The sequence below is a fragment of the Pogoniulus pusillus genome, chromosome 9 (assembly GCF_015220805.1).
Source record: "Pogoniulus pusillus isolate bPogPus1 chromosome 9, bPogPus1.pri, whole genome shotgun sequence".
Classification (NCBI taxonomy): Eukaryota; Metazoa; Chordata; class Aves; order Piciformes; family Lybiidae; genus Pogoniulus; species Pogoniulus pusillus.
In genome coordinates this window covers 19,378,784-19,393,048 of record NC_087272.1, presented here as the reverse complement: position 1 = coordinate 19,393,048, position 14,265 = coordinate 19,378,784, and the positions used below count along the sequence as shown (strand labels likewise).

Here is a 14,265-nt window from a genome sequence, read left to right as displayed (position 1 = left end):
GTTACTGGCAACAGCTTAAATAACATATACTTATGTAAGGGACTAGTTAACCTAGAAGCTAATAATTATGTGAATAAACTGAATAATATTCTTCTACTAATTTTTGACTGAGAGGTTTGGAAAGCAAATATAAAGTACACCTTAGAAGTGAATGCATATCCACAAAATTATGATTCAAACAGCTGAAAAAATACTTCATTTAAATGAGTATCTCATTAGACAAGGACAATTATCAGAATGATTATGTGAAACAGTTATTTTTATTGCTCTGGCTGCTGTCAAAAATTAAATGGGAATATACTTAGAGAAATTAGTGGGTGAAAAAAAGGACTTGCATAATCCTTCAAATTTAATTTTTTATGGGTTTAGTCAGTAACTTAGTGAAATAAATAGAAATATTTTGAGAGGTGCCAGAAGACAGGGTAAATTTCAGTACAGCACTCTGATAGGGTTCTTAGTTTCTTCATATACTTCTGAGTTAACCCTGAATCTAACTTAGGACTTATCAAAAAACATAAAAACCTAAATAATGTGAAAGAAAACCCTGAAATGTTAAAATACTCATCACCATTTGATAAGCATTTATTTTATGGTAATACTTCTCTATTGTGATTGTTCTGGAAATAAAGAGTCAAAATCAGTAGTGAGACATACTTTTACATAACCCACTTATTAAATTCACTTATTTGTGAACTGTAAAGAGAATCGGTGATAATGTAGAATGATGTCTCTCATTTTTAAGTCAGAAGAGCATATGTGCCGAGAATACACTGAATCTAAAGGACTTAACTATTATGTAAAAGTTTTTATTGTTTTGTTTTCAAACCCCAAATGAACATCAAACTTCATCTTGTTGGAACACACTAGAACAGGCAAGAATTTCACAGAAGTGTTTCTATTAATTTAGTTGGCTGTAGTGGTTGCATTCCTGTCATTCTGTTTTTTCTCAATCTGAAAGAGTCTGAAAGTTTTCTTATGTACTTTCATAGATAAATTAGCACACCAGGAATGATAAAGCAGTAGTGGCCTTCTGACATAACCTGTTCAGCAAAAGAGTTTTAGAGACAGCAGTATTCTTATTGTTTAAACAACAGGATCTACCCTTCTCTTGAGCAGTGAAGACCATTGTCTAGTGCAGATACTCTATGACTGACCTGTCACGAGAGCAATATCTGAACTGCTCACAAGCATGAGGTTTCTGTGCTTGGAGTGAGGATAGTTTGACTTTTCAGGAGATGTTATCTGACAGAAGAACTTCTGTTGAAAGTACCTCTTTGACAGAGGGGAGATGATTATTTCTTTTTGACCAAGCATGACTTCAGTATGCCTGGGACATGTACTTCTGACACTTCAGTGAAATCTAATTTAATGTGCTTTTTCCTTTGTCCTTAAAAACTGATTAATTTCGATGTTGATTATCCTTCCTTAGAAATGGGAATGTGTAGTGGCTCAATTAATTCTTTCAGACACATGACCTTCATTTGATTAAAACAAAAAGAAGCTACTTCTGTCTTCATATTTTGCAAGTTTGCTGATTCAAAGTGAGCTTTATCTTAAAATTATAAATACACTCTTCTATGAATGATATATGAATGAGGAAAAGCTTTATAAAATAGACTTCTCCCTGCACACGTGCAGAACAAATCTGTTGAAGACTTCCTTTAGCTTCTTATGCCTTGTGTGTTTGGTTAACCACATCCATTAGCATTAGGAGTTAGTTGAGGCTTTTACCTTCTTGTGTTTTTTTTTTGTGTGCTACACATTGCAACTTCTGTGTCTTCTCTAAGGATTTTCTCTCTGAGAGTTGCTCAGTATGGTTTTAAAACATGCATTTACCAGCCATACCTTCTGGATTGAGGCTTTCGTTTAAACTGCTTGGCAAACACATGTGGCTAAATGTATGGAAACTGGCAAAGCAAAACAATGTACTTTGTTCTTATTCCCAAATCTGTGTTTGTTTCAAGACCATTTTCCTTTCTCCTTGGGAGTCTGATGCATGCAGACCTTACGAAAAGTCCTGAGGGAAGAATTGGGCACCCTTTCATCACTGGCTTGTAGGCAGGAGCATGCCAGGGACACGTGCTGTTCCACTGTTTTTGAAAGTTTTGAGCACGGTTCAATAGAGACATCTAACCTAGCTAATAAAGCCTTCCCAAGAGGTGTAGCTGGGATATCAAGAATGACTTTTTAGAAAACAAAGTCATGTTTTATGGTGGTGTAGAGATTACTTATTAAAATAGTTGGAAAAAAAAGTCACTTAAATTGTGAGTAGGCAAATAAAGATATGGCAGTGTCTACATGTTTAAAGGGTTTTCTTAAATATTAAGTCAGTAACCATAAATATACATTTTTCCTAATTGATCAGTATCTTCTTAGAGTCTTAATTCTACTTCTTTTTATTTGTTATAATGCTAAAAATTCACTGTGAGGAAAGAACCCCAACTTGCCATGATTTCCCAAAAGTGATTGAAATTTGCTTTCTGCTGTACACAAGAGATACTTTTCATCATGGGAAAATGAAATTTTAAGTATGACTATACAGACAAACATACACATTTTTTTTTGTGTTTAGTAATAAAAAAATTCATTTGCAGTAATTTTTGCACCAGTCATGTTAAATTGTTTTGTTTTGTCATGATTAAATTGCCTTTAATAATGAATAAAATCTGATTTCTTAGTTATTACAAAAGGGAATCAAGTTCTTGAAGACCTAAGGACAGTTTAAAACACATGTTACCAATGTAACATGAAATAACAAAACCTAAGTTGACTTCATTTGGAAATCATATCATGGATAATTATGGTACAGGAACATCAAAACAGACACTTGATATGATCCAATCGTTTTTCACAGACTATAAATAGTAATTTAACAAGACACTGTAGCTGACGTTTTTCCAGCTTAAATTGAAGCAAGTTCTAGAAAATTACTACTCCAAAGAGGAGTGCTGATACTGGGGTTACATTTTTAAAGAGCTGCTGGAGTGACACATTTGGCAAGCATAACTTAAAGACAACATAAAGTTGCTGCTTACAACTAGGGAAATGTATTTGCTTGTGTATTGTTTGGTTTACTCTTCAAGTAGTGCTGAAGAAGCACTTCTGAAGTGAGTAATTAAACACAAGTATGTTTGAGTTTGGATTCTTCCACCCACTTAATGCAGAGGTGTTTGTGTAAATCCACAAGAAAACTGCTGTTACTAGAGCTTTTACTGGTACCATCATTCTGGTTGTCAGTTGAGTAATTTGTGGACATGTATGCTTATTTTCTGTTGGGCTCTGCTTTTATTCTTAAAGAAAAAACAAGGCTAACACATTAGATAAACATTTGAGCTAATTGCTGCAAGTATCAGTCAGGAAGATAATGTTTTAAGAGCTTAGTGAGCTTTTGAGTTACTGATATTACAACTTATATTGATTAAATACTGAACTCAACAAATTAATCCTCAGTTTGGAGGGCCAAATCCTACTTAGCACTTTGGATTTAAAAAAAGGAAAGTTTTTACAGATAGTTATCAGCTTGGTATGTGGAAAGTAATTTTTCCCCCTTGACTTCAAAGGACCACTGAATCGTACTGAACTTCCACAGCTGTTGGCAGAGGCTCATATGTTGTAATATGACATTCAGATTGAGCTTTTTATTTTTTAAAATACAGATTTGGAGACATTATGCTGTTATGTTCTGGTTACACCTGTGAAACACAGCTGTCGTAGGTTGAGAGAAGCACTATCGTGCACTTGGGACACAAAAATGGCACAAGCTATGAATGCTTTCAATGCATCCAGCCCATGAATCTATGTCTGTATTCAAATTAGAGCAATTGGCTGGAAGTCACAGCTTGATAAGACTAGGACAGTAGATACACAAAGAGCAACAGGAACTGTATTTCTCCTAACAGAGCTCAGCAACTGAAGGCTATTTGCATTTCAATGTTGCTACAACTCTGCTGCTGGTGTATTTTAATGATCTGCCATGTCGTCGTGCAGTGTGCTCAGTTGCTGGACAAATACCATCACTTTGATTGCGGTTGGGAAGCTTTAAATACAGAAAACAAAACTATTTAACTTAGATAAAGATCACTGTGTTATGTGTTCAGTTCCCTGCTGTTCTATGGTGGCTGTTAAGTCCTGGTAAAGACTGAAAAAGCACAGCTCTCACAAGTACTTTGTCTTAATTCAGCCTTTGTGGAAGCTTTTGTTACCTGAATCTAATCATGTTCCTGAATTGTTTCCTCTTGCTAGATAAACTTGATTTGGAGACATTATGCTTTTATTTCATCTAACTGGCTATTTTTAATACATCATCTTTAAATAGCCCCTTATTTAATATTATGCAACATGTATTTGAATCTATGAATATGTACATCCCTTTACTTGCCTAAATTATGCCAGAATTATCTTCCCTGAAAAAGTATGAATAAAGCAACTATCTCATTTTCCAACAAATTTATAAGGGTTTACTTAGATGGTGGGCTTTTCCCAGGCAGTTTATTTCAAGTGGTGGCTCTTCAGTTGTATGAGCAAGTACAAAGTCCTTGACGTGGTCATCGTTTTAATTCCTATAGGGGAGGGGGGGAAAAAGTATTGCTGATGTTCTGAGAGATTCTGCACCCGAAGAGAAAACACAGTAGGGCTGTAGCTATCACAAGATGATTCCCTGTCTTTACAGATACAAGCAGTACTTACTGAGGGGTGATGTCATTCCTTAGGATAGTCTGCTTGCAGATACTTGAAAGGCTATTGCTGGAGATAGATGGCACATATTGATATTGGGTATTCACTCCTCACTGTACCTGTGGTTCTGATAGACTCCATGAATCTCTAAACTAACATGTTTTAGAAGGCTGTGAAACTTTGAGAACCCAGACTTCTTGACAGCTGACATTACAGAGGATGTGCTGTGAACTGTTGAAATGTTGTATACCTGTACTCGTAATGACACCAAAGAGCTACCTTTGTCATTCAGAACAACTGTTGCCTGAGGTTCGTGGTTATCAACTCTAAGTACTAGGAGTATCCATCCATCTGTGCAGTCATTTTGTAGAATGTTTCCTAGACAAAGTTATTTTTTATCTGTAGTCAAACTCAGATTGTGTTCTCTAACTCATTGTATGCTTCTGTGTGGTGTGAAGAGTTGTATTATCAGTTCTAATTAGCTTATATCCACCCCAAGTGTAAGGAGTATATGACATGAGAGAGGGTGGAATTAGTGTGACTTGTATACACTAAGCAGGTCTCTAGAAGGATTCACTATACACTGAAATATGAAGCAATATGAGTTTATTTCTACTGGAAGCTTACTTTAAAAATTGGTAGACAATCATAAAAAAAGAAAGTAACCTCACACACACTGCTTAAAATACAAGCCTAGAATAATAATGAAGTAGTAATTCATCAGAAGTAAAAGAATATTAGAAAAGGTCCTCACCTAAGACCTGGAGCTTTTCTTCTTAATGATCAAGTGTGTGATGGTTTAAAGGAAGCTTCATCAAACTACTCATGTGAGCAGCTGCTTCTTAGTAGGTGCAGCAGATTTTCATCCTGACCCTTGAGTTCTAAGAACTTAGTAACCATGTTTTAATCCTCGGGTATCTTTCCAACAACTTCTCTTAAACATCCCTGCTTAATTTTGCTGCCTTTACAAAACCATGGCTGTGCATTTAAATTCTGAGCATTTAAACTTTGTTATTGTCAGCAGTAGAAAGATTTGCTGTTCTTCCCCGTTTCTTTCTTACTGTAATACGTATTGCAGAAAAGCCAAAAAACCCCAACCAAACTCCTTTATAAGTACTCAATACTCGGTGACATTGAATAGATGCTACTTTACCGTGGTCTTTAGCAGTCATGTGTATATCCCAGAGCTATTCAGTCTAGTGCTAACCTTATTTGGAATGCTAGGTATTCAGTCTGGTAGGTTAATCTTTTGTTTTTTTTTTTGGTTGTTGTTTTTCTGTAACGTAATATGTTTTAAATTTAAAAAAGGTTCCAAGGTGGGGGAGACAAATGGCCTCAGATGTGGAGATAAAATTGCTCAAAGCTATTTATTTAGTTAGCACTGGATGCCTATATTACAAATGGGGAAAGTAGGTTGTGAAATTTTTAAGTAAATTATGGAGATTGCTTATGCTTACAGTGCTAGGAAGGGAGTTTTTCATTTCCAGAATATGCTGCAACTTACAGTTGGAATGTGGCATTTGTCGCTCATGTCTGTACATTACACTTGGCTGTTGACAATACATGCTAGTGTAACACTTCAGGACAGGACAGGTGTTCTAGTGTGTGGGGGGACAATACATACACATTTGCGTGTTTTCATACTGATTTGTGTTTGATATCTGCTACCACTTCAGAGCTATTTCCAGTTGCTTCAGGGAATGTGGGGTACTGCATCCAAATGTTATAAATGGGTTTAGGAATGATGCTAGTCTCAGTTATTTTGTAATAATTCCTTTAAACTAACACTTTCTAAATTTAATTGACAACTTAAAGATTTTAACATGAAGAGAAGGCATTGACTTTGAATCAGTATAAATGCATAAAAGATCTGCTGGAAGCGCTTAGTCCTTTTCTAACCTGCATGGTGTCATATTTTGGAGTACTTTCAATAAACATATTCTTCTAAAGATACATTTATTAACTTGTTTAGTTACGAAGTAAAAAGTTCTTTTTAAAGGCATGCATCCAGAGACATGCGCTTAATGCATTCCAAGTGTCACTGTTTTAGGGAATCTAAATTATTTTCAGAATTTCAGAAATTGAAAAGGGATAAGTGGAAGGAGAAAATGTTGGGCTGGTGCCAAGCGATAGCTCGTAATCCTCACAGACTTCCAAACAGCACAAGAACCCCCGAGGTCTCAGGTGATACTTCACATAATTCAACTTCGGTGAGTGAAAAGTTGCATTTCTTGGTGGTGGCATGCTCAGATGAACTTCAGAGGTGTTGCTTTTATTTTTAAATTATACTGTTTGCCATTGATTGCTTTGCCTCAGTGTGTGGAACTTGACTTGGTACCTCTTTATGCCATTTGCTATTTTTTTCATCTTTATGTTATGCATGGTCCATTCTGACTTGCACGCTTTGTCTGTAAACCATTGTTGATGTTTGTGAATGCTCAAGATTTTAAGCAGGAAATGTGCAAATATTCGTTACTTATGTTCTTTGTGATCCTAATCAATGCAATGACATTTGATCCTGATGAATACAGCTGGACATTATCTTAAGGTATCTTCTTTACTCTTTGTTCCTGCTTGTAAGAGGAACAATGTATAGTATGTCTGTACTTGTGTTAGCTGGGTTTCAAAACTACCTTGATATTTTTACTGTGATGCTGCAAAAGGTAGTAGAGATTCTACGTGCAAAGCTATTGATAGAAGATGTTCAGGCCAAGTAAAATCGACAATTTACATAGTGAAGCTATGAATGTGAATACAGTGATTCATTGGTAAGAACTTTAATCCTGTGGTTTTTGTTCATGGAAATAAATCCATTTGCATCAATTGACTTCCCCAGGTGAGTAAGAACTGATACTTGAATTAAAAGGCATTAGACTTCCTTGCATGTAGGCACAAAATTTGTCTATGTACTTGTTTTTCGTCAATTCTGTTGCCATTCTGAGATCTGCAGCAAAACTGATTATTTGAAGCATTCATTAAATATGCCTTGTACAAGTGAATTATTAAGTTTAAAATAAGCAAAACATGAAAAAAAAAGATTTTTTTTGAAGTATCAGGAAATACTACCCTCTAGTTGTTGAAACATGCACATGATGATATCAAAGGAGAAATGTGAGTTTATAACTACTAATGAAACATTGTAGCCCAAAAAGTGTGAAGGATAGAAAAGAAGAGACAGTGTTTGAAAGTTGATGAAGCTCTGGTAGGAATAGCAGCCCTATTTAATGTGTCAAAATTCTATCCCTTGTAAATTACTGCTAATGAAGAGGATGCAGTAAGGCAGCACTGAAAGTTGCAAGTTTTATAGTTGGCTTAATACCCTAGATTATTATCATAGCCCACTTCAATCTGGAATGCTTTTCTTTCAGAGAAAAGGAAATTAAGAAGCAATGAGCCAGAAAAAAGGAATTTCAATTATGTCATTCCCATATTTAATTACTATTAGTATTAATGTTGTCTTCTAAATTTTTAATTATTATTAATGTTTAGGTGTTGCCTAGTAATAGGTGGTAGCTATTAAGGAGTTTAGAAATTTGCATATTTTTATTTCTGCTTGACTGCTAGTCAACATTAAATTTAGTTTGATATTCCAGAACTAAGCATTCCAACCTACTACGTGGGATTTAGAAATTGTCAACTGGGAATAACAGTAGCATCAGTTTGTGTATGTTAACCTTACTAGTATTAAAACTTGTTCAAAAATAAACTTGCATGAAATCCTATAGGCTGCTGCTTTGTTGATGAAGTCTGTAAGAAAGCCAGGCATATAAAAAACTAGGGAAGGTACTATTTAAAATCAGGAAATAATATCTCTTGAGGGCTTTCAGGCTTTCCTCTTAATTTTCTTCACTTCCTGCTCTCTGAGCCATTAGCTTTCTGTCACTTACTCCTAAAGTAAGTGATGTTCAGTATAAGCTTTTGCTGGCAGTGTCTTTCCAGCTTGTATGCTGTAGCTGGGAATTCTTATTTTCCTTAACAAACACATTTTAAATCTTGTTTTGAATCAGTGCTGATTTTGCTTAGTCATAGCCTTTCAGTGTTGAAAAAATGTCCCTCTGGGCTTGAGTGAAGATACAGACTAGCATTGAAAACGAAAAAATAAATGAAACTGCAGAAAGTAAAGAATATAATAAATTGTTAGTATACAAAGCCATTTCCAATAGTTATTGAAGTTACATTCTTTTGGGGTTAACCTTAATTTTCTAGAGCATTGAAGGTGTTTTATGGACCTCATTGCTTTAGCAGGAGTGGGAAGCAAACTGAAATGTACACTGCAGCTTTTTTCACCCCTGAATGTGTCTTATTCACGCAGAATATCAGCGGGTTGGAAGGGACCTCAAAAGATCATCCAGTCCACCCCCTCTGCCAGAGCAAGATCACCTGTAGTAGGTCACAAAGGAACACATCCAGGCTGTTTACAATGTCTCCAGAGAAGGAGACTCTATAACCTCTCGGGGCAGCCAGTTCCAGTGTTTTAGCACGCTCACAGTGAAAAAGTTTTTCCTTAGGTTCACATGGAACATCCTGTGCTCCAGCTTGCACCCATTGCCTCTTGTCCCATCATTAATGTAATCTTGTGTTTTCAGAACTTCAGCTAAGGCTTTTCAAAAGAAATATTATTTTCTATTTAAAAATAACTCCCCCAGTGCTTTAATTTCACAATGCCACTTTTCTAAAGGGGAACAATCAAAAATTTTTCTTATTTTTGTGAAAAGAAATATTTTTCTCTCTTAGTGAAAGAAAAAAGGAAGCTTCCAGGGTAGGAACTGTTATGATCATTAACAAGTTGTTGTTTTTTACTGAGCAAATACATGGAATATTGAACAGTGGTGTAGGAGTAGATAAACTCACTCATGAAAACACTGAAATGAAGTTAAACATTTTATTAAAATCAGTTATACTGCTTCACTCTATTTGACAAAATATATTCTGAAATATTTCAGCAAAACTCAACTAAATAATCCTGATTTTTTTTTTTCCATTTCACTCTCAATTTTATCCCAAGGCTTTATCACATTGGTCTGCTTCATTTGAGGATTTTAACCTTTGTGTTCAATTCCAGGTGGACTCAAATCTTAAGTCATTGTATAATCAAAGGAAGCATAACTTCTAAAAAACATTATTGAATATTACTATGTCTTGGATTTTAGGAGTTGCCTTGACAATTTTAGGTTCTTAAAAAGTAAACTTATTTTTCACACTCAAGACAATTTCATATAGTCCATTAACTTGGTGTTGTGGGGCACAAAGCTGGAAGTGACTTTGCTTACTGTGCTGTCCAAAAATGTCCTGTTTGTCAAGCTGAATTTATTATCAATTTGTGCTTTCTTGTCCCGTATGTGTTGTTTCTAACCCTTAATGTTCATCCTTCCTAATATTCGTCATAAGTTGTTTTTATAGAGATTTGTAATACCATTTCTCAACTTCATGTTCCCATTTTGTCATATTTTTCGTATCTTTATGGACTATAAAAGATCTTGTCTATTTCTGCTCCAGTTCAAAAGTGAATGGCCAGTTGTACACAGCATTTCAGTTGAAACTTTTTGTTCCCAACAGTTATGACACAAGTTATTCCCTATCCAGTAACACCTGTATCATTCTACATAGACATAGAATGACTTTATCAATATAATTTCTGTAGCTAATATTTCAGTTTTAAGACCAAACATAAGTTTTGATCAGTACTTGATGAATGTGTTCATTCAAATTATGATTACTGCTCTATTCTATTCTATTTATCAAGAAGACTATATACTATTGAACTTTCTGTTTCAAAAGTTGAATTCTAGTGGTTTTGGTTTTCAGGGGTTTTGGTGGTATGGAGGTGTTTTTCCAGATCATTCTCACTTGTTAGTACTTTCTAGAATATTTCTTTGTTTTGCTGTTCAATGTAGACTTCATCTGCTATATTTATATTTTCATTCATGTAAAATCTGACTGTCTTCAGATGATAGGGGTTTTTTGTTTTCCTATATGCAAATTCCTGTATTTCCTCCTGATTTTTTGCTAGAAAACTCATAGATATGTGCTATAATATTTGCATTTTTTTTGTCTCTGAAAGGATAATGGATATAATGAAAACCATACAATTTTAAACTCTTTGAGTCACTTGTCTCTGCACTGACCATTCATAGTGTGATTCTGTAAGCGTATGTGTGATTAGTTCAAATGTTTTTCATAGGTATGCATAAATACATGTTAACATAGTCAAATTGCTTAATGTAGGAGCAGTTCTATGTCTACTTGTCTTTGCTCTATGTTTAGGTTTTCGTGGAGTCCTAATTCAGAACTTGAGCATTTTTAGAGCCTATGCTCTTAATAGTTATGTTCAGTCTATTCCCATAGGGTGTGGATTGATGCTTGACTTGGTCCTGTTCATCACATAAAGCATGTAGTTCTGAATTGTCATCATTAGAACATATTCTTTTCCCTTGTTGTATTCCCCACTAAAATTATGGATGATTGTATGTGGAAATATAGTCACATGAGTAACTAGATAAATTGTGTTGGTATATGCAAATTAAATTTACAAGTCACGACCAAGCATCTAATTCTAAGAAAGGATTTTTTTTTTTATGCGCAACCAGGTGATACATATGATTTTAGAAGAGAACATAAAATATACTTAGGAGTTATCATCGACATAAGCAGATTCCAGATTTCCATGTCTGATATACAGGTGTTGACCAAGCAATTTAATGGTAGTCATTGATCATGTTGAGACATAGTTAAACAAAAAAAAAAGCAGAAAATGGTTTTGTTGTAATTGAATGCTGGCAGGCATCTTTGCCCCATACAGTTACTCCCTTTCTGTGAGATCCATGAGAGAAGCATAGGAGGGAAGTGTGAAAAATCACATGTTGAAATGAAGGCAGCTTAATAGGTAAAGCAAAAGCTGCTCATGCAAGCAAAAAACTCCGAGGAACTGATTTATTACTACCCTTTGGCAGACAGATGTTCAGTCATCTCTGGGAATACAGGGCTCCATCATGTGTAACAGTGACTTGGGAAGATAACTGGCATCACTTTCAGTGTTTCTACTTTCTCCTTCTCTGTTCCAGCTCTTGTTGCTGATCGTGATGTCATATGGCATGGGGTATCACTTTGGTCAGTTAGGGTCGGCTGTCCCAGCTATGTTGTCTCCCAGCTTCTTGTGCATCCCCAAGCCACTGGCTGCTGACACAGCATGAGAAGCAGAAAAGGCCTTGGTGTACTCTGGTTTAGCAGTAACTAAAACATCCTAGTGTTATCAATGTTGTATTCATCATAAATCCAAAACACAGCACCTTAAAAATACTGTGAAGAAATTGAATTCTATTCTACAGATTTTGGAAATTTGGTGAGTTCAGTATAGTAGCTGAACAATGCTTATATGTGAAGCAAACTGTGGAAGCGAGAGATTCTACAAAGAAATGTAATTTCCAAAGAGATGGAATTATTCACCTGGTACAATAAATTATATGCTGTTATATACTTCAAGGAGAATAAAAATATATCTGGGTTCAGCATTTTTATTTAAATCTTGAAAAAAGGGACCTGTTGAGAATGTAGCCTTTTGTGGTTCAGATGCCCTGCTTCTGGCTTGCGTCAGGCGGCTTGTGGAATAATACATAAGGTCTGAAGAAATTTTTAAGGAGCAAGGAGGATTCTAAATATCTCACTTGTGCTGAGATGACACTTTTCCTAATTAGAAACATAGGCTTGTTGGTAATCTGGTGCATGAAATCCATATACTGACACTTGGTGTTTAGTGGGGAAATACAATTTTACTTTTTCAGCTCTAGGCACATACTACTTGGTGAGTGACACTAATTTAGATTACAATGCTTTCTGATGCCAAAATAATTGAAGTATTTTTTCATTATGGAAACTTGACTTTAATCATATTTGATATTTGTTTTCTGTGAGTAATGTTATTTTAGAATGTGCTAATTGCTTCTTGTAATCTTTGTAATCTATAAATATTAATGTTCATGAAACATTAATAGCAGCTGATATAAATGAAATGCAGAAAAATTAGCAATTCAGTTAATCATTTTAAATTATTTTAGAACTACACAGATAATTACTAAATTGTCAAAAAATCAATAATGATGCCTGTTGAACAACAGTACCATGAGATTGGAGATTTTATACAAACTCGGTATGATTTTAGCAGTTACTCTGCTGTTGTGAGTCAAGGCCATTATGTTTAAAACTGAAATTACAAAAAAGGTTTCCTCTTACTGAGAGCCAATTCAAGATATATAATTTTAAAGAGGTACTAATTTCCCAGTAACTTTGAATGGCTAATGATGCTCACTGTCTGAAAATCCTGTGCTGTAGTCAAAAGAGCTGTTTCCAAAAGTGTGAACCTAAATTTGCTTTTATATGATTTTATTGGCATTTCAATAAAAAATGGCTGCCTTTCAGAGGAACCAACTGGAATTATATGCTTAGAGTATCTGAAGTTATGCACCTCAGAAATAAGTGATATACCAAAGTGTGATTTTTCAGGTGAAGTTGTAATTCAGAAACCATCACCAAATTTCCTATTATTGACAGGAATCAGAAACTGTTATCTTGCTTCTGATTTCTGTACTTTAAACATGGGACAATTTTTTTCTGCTTGATCTTGAACGTTGCTCGTATTTTCTGTCAAGATATAGACATAAGGAATATACAATATAATTTAGTGATGACATGATTAGTGTGTGTTGTTCCCAAGGCTCTGAAGAAATTATTAGTAATGAAATAATTCTGCTAAGTGGATTAATAAAATCCTGGTTTAATACTACAAGTGACCTAAAAGCTTTTTTTGATTTGCCGTTGGAATGGGCTGCCCAGGGAGGTAATGGAGTCGCTGTCCCTGGAGGTGTTCAAGAAAAGACTGGATGAGGCACTTAGGCCATTGTTTAGTTGATTGGCTAGGGCTGGACTGGATGATTTTGGAGGTCACTTTCAACCTGGTTGGTTCTATGTACAAAAAGCTTTCACGTAATATGTGCCTAGACAGATCAAAGAACTATGAAGTCTAGTTACCAGTCTTGAAAGTATGGCTTATTTTTGTTAAAAATTCCTTTTAGGGGAGCTTTCTAACTGTGATCATATATGCAAGTATTTCAGCATTGTTTAAGAAACCCACTCCTGTGATGTAACTGAGTTTAGGACCTTCCTCAGGCCATTGTCTGGGAGTTTTGTGTTCTACTTTTCGTTTTGTTATTGTGTAGTACAAAAAAACTTCTTTACAAAGGTTTGTATAAAGGTGGAAGAATATCTGAGAATACTGCTTTCTGTTCACTCAGAGGGTTTCAGTCTGAGTTCATTAGTGGTTTTTTTTTTCCATATTTCCATGAGCAGTGTAGTAGGGTGACTTTCTCAGGAAACATAATTGTAATTTTTGACTTAGCCTGTTACAGATTCTTTAAAAAGTTTATGTTTTCATTTTGGTTTAGGTGATGTACTTTTGATATACATTTTAATGTACTTTTTAACATGGTGAAGTTTAAAACAAACCACAGATGAAACAGCATAAACCCCTATTGTGGCTTTAATGAAAATAATAAGTAAAATTTATTTGCTTTTACTTGCTACTAGCAAGACAGTTCAATA

The 14,265-nt window shown here is 35.0% G+C and overlaps 1 protein-coding gene across 9 annotated transcripts in view; it reads left to right on the top strand.

Moving 5' to 3' along the window:
• MARCHF1 (membrane associated ring-CH-type finger 1) overlaps positions 1 to 14,265 on the top strand; it is a 255,582-nt gene that overhangs the window by 170,998 nt on the left and 70,319 nt on the right. For 8 of the 9 annotated variants that reach the window (XM_064148762.1, XM_064148761.1, XM_064148760.1 and 5 more), the window contains one exon: positions 6,745 to 6,884. The exons of the other annotated variant lie outside the window; for it this stretch is intronic. In XM_064148762.1, coding sequence (XP_064004832.1) covers positions 6,783 to 6,884 — 102 coding nt within the window. In that variant the 5' untranslated portion in view covers positions 6,745 to 6,782. The remainder of the gene's footprint in view (positions 1 to 6,744; positions 6,885 to 14,265) is intronic. 9 annotated transcript variants of the gene reach the window in all.